This window comes from Palaemon carinicauda, chromosome 19 (genome assembly GCF_036898095.1).
Source record: "Palaemon carinicauda isolate YSFRI2023 chromosome 19, ASM3689809v2, whole genome shotgun sequence".
NCBI lineage: Eukaryota > Metazoa > Arthropoda > Malacostraca > Decapoda > Palaemonidae > Palaemon > Palaemon carinicauda.
Genome location: NC_090743.1, coordinates 69604024 through 69610077, shown reverse-complemented (window position 1 = coordinate 69610077; position 6054 = coordinate 69604024). Strand labels below are relative to the sequence as shown.

Below are 6054 nucleotides of genomic sequence, written 5' to 3'. Positions count from 1 at the left end.
TATCAATTTTATTTGTTATTCCATTATTTACTTTCCCTGTTGGAGCCCATGAGTTTGTAGCACTTTGATTTTCCAACAAGGGTTGTAGCTTGGCTAATAATATTAATAATAATAATTAGAATTAGCTATATTAGGGTAGCTATTGGGAATGTTCCTAAATGGCGATGTGTTGAGCTGGGGTTCGAGACCCCGCTGAAGCTCGATAGTTTCTTGTTTTGTCTGCAACCCCACCTTCCTTGTTAGCTAAGGTATGAGTAAGCCAATACATCTACCTGTTGAGTTATCAGCAGCCGTTGCCTGGCCCTCCCTGGTCCTAGTTTTGGCGCTGATCATATGTCTTTCTAGGAGATTGTCAGTGTCTCTTACCTCTGCTATTCACGAGTGACCTTTAACCTTTAAACTGAATGTAAATAGATATATCATTAATTTTTACCTTTCTGTTGTTTATATTTGAATTATTTATTTATAACACTAAATAATGGTCTAGTTTTATCTCTAATCTCTGCTTAGTTATATTTTACATAAAATGCAAATGTGTATCAGTGAACAGCTAGGTCCTCCCCCTTTTTGCTTAATCCTCTGTTCTAAAATAATCTGAATCTTTATAAAACATTTGTTTGCCTAAAATAATTTGTAAATAATGTATTGTTACAAATATGTTAGGCAATTTTTTTTGTATTTTATGATTATTAATTTTAAAGTTTCTAAATAATCTAACATCTTCCTAAAGTCTTTCAGAGGTCCTACAAACCCTTTTAAATGTCTTAGATATTCTTGGAACTCTTTTTTTTTCTTTTAAAGTCTTTACATATTCTTGCAAATTATTTTTTCTAATGTTCAAATTATCTTTGGAACTTTGATTTTTTTCTCTTTTCTTTTCAAAATAGAATAAAAACAAATACGAGAAATTAATCAATTAAGTTCTCTCTTAACGAAGTTAATCCGGACCCTCTTTATACAATATTAAATTAAATCAAGACATAATTACTTCAATAATAAAAATTACTACTACTACTACTACTACTAATTCTAATAATAATAATGATAATGATAATAGTAATAAAGCTGATTATTCCATTGAATGGTTTGGCTACGAAAAAGCTAATGCCAAGTCAACAGAAAGTGTATAACATTATGAAAATAATCGGTATAAACACTTTTTGTGTGGTTATGTAATGTACAATATTAATCAATATCCAAGCTCTCTCTCTCTCTCTTTCTCTCTCTCTCTCTCTCTCTCTCTCTCTCCACTTCTCCCCGCGAGTAGGGAAAAGACCTAAATGTTATTTGAACGCTATGAGGCTCTCTACTCCTGCGACAAAATTCTGCTGAGTGTTTGCCGGGTAATTAAATGCTCATTTGCCGAGAAGATATAACGGGTGACAATACTACATACACTGCGAATATTTCTTTATCTACTATAACATTTGTTAGAATCTATCAATAGCTTGAAGCTTTACAGAAACATTATATATAAGGAATAATCTTTCATTTTTTTCATAATATGTGATATTTTTTTTTTTTTTTTTTACATTATAAGAAGTTTTTTTTTTTTTTTTTTTAATATTTGGTACATGGTACGGGTTTTCTATTAATATCTATAAACAGCCCAAGGCATCTTTAAAACATTATATATAAGGAATAATGTTTAATTTTTTTCTATAATACAATTCTATTTTCAAACATTGCAAGAATTTTTTAAAAATTTATATTTGGTATAAAAGAGCTTTTTTTGTTATTGGGTGAAGGAAAGCTATTTAAAACTCGCTGATATATATGAGGAAATTATAAAAAAACTTTTATAAATGGATGCAGCAAAAAATTTTTAAATATAAAAAATATTTTTCATTTACGTAAAAGTCTTTTTTTTTAAATCATACAAAGATGCCTATTAAGAGTTTGATATTGAGGCAGAAGCGTAAGATATTTTCAGAAATTTATGGGTTAGGAATGTTTAATAAATTATACGTTATGAAATATTCAGAAATTTATGAGTTATGAAACTTTCAGAAATTAATTGATTACGAAATCTTTCAGAAATTTTTATGTTTAGAAATTTTCAGAAATTTATTGGTTAGAAAATTTTTTGAAAATTAATGGGTTAAGGAATTTTCAGAAATTAATGGGTCCAGAAGTTTTCAAAAATTAATGAGTTAAGAAATTTTCAGAAATTTATGGTTGAAATATTTTCAGCAATGTATGGGTTAAAAAATTTCCATTTAAATTATGGAAGGTTAATGGAAATAGAAATAAATTTAGTTTATCTCTATGAACATATAAATGATTCATATCCATCAAATCATTTGAAAAGTAAACTAGTTATAGAGAAAAATCCCGAAAATATAAGTAATTTTATAAAATTAAGCTTTTTTAACAATTTTCTTTGGAAAATTTATTGTAAATTCACGAAGTTTATATACATTTTGGTAAAAGCAATATCTTTTTCAGAATGAGATAGATTTTAATATTTTTTTTTTATATTCCTTTTAGAGGAGATTTCTGGCCCACAATGACTAAGGAAAATTGATTTTTAATTTAATGAACATAAATAAAAACTCTGCCCCGATATCTAGTTTGTGATGTAGGCGTATCTCTTGATTGTAACTTGTCTCTCAATGACCAAATAAATAATGAAGTAAAAACTGCTGGTTATCATCTTAGAAACATCTATTTTATAAAGAAGTACCTGGAAGAACATTCTGTAAGAAACTTGTGATAAAGTGTTATTGCCAGGATTGACTATTACAACTCCATCTACTACAATTTAACAAAAATGAAAGTTAAGAAATTACAAAACATAATAAACAGAGGAGCGAGACTGATAAAAGGTGTCTAATCTCAAGAAAGGATCATTCCTATAAGAATTGATTTACACTGGCTGCCGATTAAAGCAAGAATTAAATTTCAAATATGTACAATAACCCATCAAGTTATCAAAACCGGACGTCCAAAATATCTAAGAGAATTGCTACATATCGAGCAGCCAATAAATCGTGTTGACACGAGAATAGCTAAAGATAGTTTCAAATCATTGAAATCTAAATATATGTCTGCTAGGCATTCGAAAGACTGTAGATATTATGGCCTTCAAGAGGAAACTGAAGACTCTATTGTTCTCAGAGTGCTCCGATAGTGTGGATTTGAAAATAAACGAACAATATGCGGTGTGCAATGCTGAATGCCTTGGAATGCACATGATAAAATGAATATGAAGGTCCTGTAGAGAGTAGGGATCCCTCGCTGCATGGGACCAGAAAAGCAGTCTTTAAAGTTGATAAAGTAAAGTAGGCCATAGAACTAAACCACTTATTATATATATATATATATATATATATATATATATATATATATATATATATATATATATATATATATATATATATATTTTTTTTTTTTTTTCTTTTTTTTTTACAAACTTGAATCAGTAGACTCAAATCTGAATATTGGAACTCAAATTGTTTAGGAAGATTTGACCTACTGAAGAAATGTTATTCTATTTTTAATAGATTAGGTCTCATAAAGGCATATTGAAAAGGCTTTAACATAACTCATTTCAATTTTCATACCTTAGATATAATAAGATTTTATTTTGGAAGACCTATTGGGTTGGTTAAGAATTAGTACTTACAGGACAAGAGCAATATACATATATTTTTTTTTCTCCATACGTAGATTGCATACGAGTATACACAAAACATTATTAAAAATGATTGGATTTAGGAAATATTAAATTGTATTTTAGAAAAGTACACATTTTATCAAAATTTAAAAGGCAGTTGGTATTTTCATGTTTAAAAAAAAGGAAATTCACAAAAAAAGGAAAAAAAATACAATATATTAGAATAAAACAAACATTATAGAAGATTACAGGGATTGAAGATTGAAAGAAATTTTAGGAAATTGCATCCTGAGAATTAAAAAAAACATATTACAAAAGAATACAAAGAATATAGTTTGCATGAAATTTTAGGAAATGACATCATTAGGATTTAAAGAATATACATTACAAAAGAAAAGAAGGAATGACGTTTGCAGTACATTTTAGACGTCTGAATTATTTTACAAGTTTGGCAATTATAATTTTTTTTATTTTTCAATGTGAAAAAGATGAAGTGGTTTTATTTTATTTTCAAAAAGATGAAGTGTTTTTTTTTTCCATTTCAAAAAAGAAGCACGTTTGTTTCATTTATAAAAAGATGAAGTATTTTTTCCACTTTTGAAAAAATCAAGTATTTTTCTGTTTTTAAAAAGATGAAGTGTTTTTCTTTATTAAAGGCGAAGTGTCTTACCATAATAGAAGAAAATGCTGGCCGTTGCATTGACACCCATTCCATATGCAGTTTAGAGGGAAAGAGAAAATTGCATCCTATTCCAGCACCTAATCCAACATTGCGAAGGAGATTTCCTGGTCAAGTAAAATTGCAAATTGCTGCGTCCTATCTTTGTTGTCCTTTTCTCTCCTCTTCTGGCCAAGAACTTTCCGTCTCTTGGTTATCTCTCCTTTCGCGATGTTTGTATCTTTTTCTTTTTTTGCGGTTCTTTTTTCGTTGTTTTCCCAGTTCTTAAAGTCAGTGCAGTCAGTAAATTTCCACTTTTGGAAAACAACTGTTTTCAAATAAGCACGTTTTCCTTTCGCTTTCGTTCAGATCATGTTTAACTTAAAGCAATTATATTGAGGTAGGCCTGTGGTTTTTTATATTAGGTCTATAATTTCCGGTTAACGCTCTTTATTTGCGTTCTAACTGATGAATATTCGACAACGTCTTTTGGACAGCACATAAATTTCAAAGTCAGACGCTGCTCTGTATTACAGTCATGTTAAAGTCGTGGTATATGGTTTTAATAAACCTTCAAATTTGTGTTTTCTTTTAACCGTGTTTCTGATTATGACGCAGACACCTACCGAGAGAAAAGAGAAAGGGAGAGAGAGAGACGCTGAACACCTCTCACCTTGGTGGCTGTGGCCCGACTGACAGTGCCAGCGATTTCCTGGGGATGGTTTCCTTGGAGTTACCACTTAGCGAATTTCCTGATCTTTATTTTCCTAGTTATTCAAGTTATTAATCGGATGATATTCATCCTCGCGTCATCCAGTATCGCAACTGGGTGCCATCCAGTCATCAATGAACCACGAGGCAGTAATGAACAGATGCAAAGCCACAATTTCTGGTGTGAAAAAGCGGGAATTTGACATTGATTGTCAGAGCCCCCCTGAGAAATTTCTCCTACTAGGTCATACAACTAACTCTGCTTACTTTAATATTTTCGCCAGACTAGGCTTTTAATCATTCTCTCTCTCTCTCTCTCTCTCTCTCTCTCTCTCTCTCTCTCTCTCTCTCTCTCTCTCTCTCTCAATATGCCTGAATTAATCTAATCACTACAGTGTTTTTAAATCAAGGTCCGGTGAAAGCCGATAGGACATTGTTTATGCTTATAGAATCGTAGTAAAATATAGATTAACTTTCTCATGACTTTCTCTATTTTCATATTTTCAAGCTAGAATAAATAATTATTCTATTATAATTTTGATATTATTTATCTAGCATGAATTGAACGATTACATTTTAAGGTAATAAACCTTACATAGAAATCTATTTATTCAATGAAAATTTTTTTTTATTTTTTATTGCGTGAAATTATCTGAAGATTGAATCATTTCGAATATTGGTGTAGGTAATTCTCATTTTAGGTAGAGTGAATTCGATATGAATATCCTTTCGTAGCTTCGTATTTGAAAACTTATGTATATATATATATATATATATATATATATATATATATATATATATATATATATATATATATATATATATATATATATATAATATATATGTGGTACTTGAGCATGTTACTCTACGTTAACAATGAATAGACAATGTCTTAGTGGCATCCAAAAATCGAAGATAGTTTCTTTTGGGACAATGTCCTGCAGATAGTTTTCAGGATAACAGAAGGAATACATTTACTTTTCTCCATTCAATGTTCGGTGTCGACACGTGCTTCGGATCACTTCGTGACCGTTCTTCAGGGTTACATCAAGTTCCGGAATTAAAC

At 29.8% G+C, this 6054-nt stretch overlaps 1 protein-coding gene across 1 annotated transcript in view; it reads right to left on the bottom strand.

The window, feature by feature from the left end:
- Window positions 1–4955, bottom strand: part of LOC137658664 (uncharacterized) — a 125601-nt gene extending 120646 nt beyond the window's left edge. The window contains exon 1 of the mRNA XM_068393607.1: window positions 4290–4955. Within this exon, the coding sequence (XP_068249708.1) occupies window positions 4290–4334 (45 nt within the window). The 5' untranslated portion in view covers window positions 4335–4955. The remainder of the gene's footprint in view (window positions 1–4289) is intronic.
- Window positions 4956–6054: the final 1099 nt, after the last annotated feature.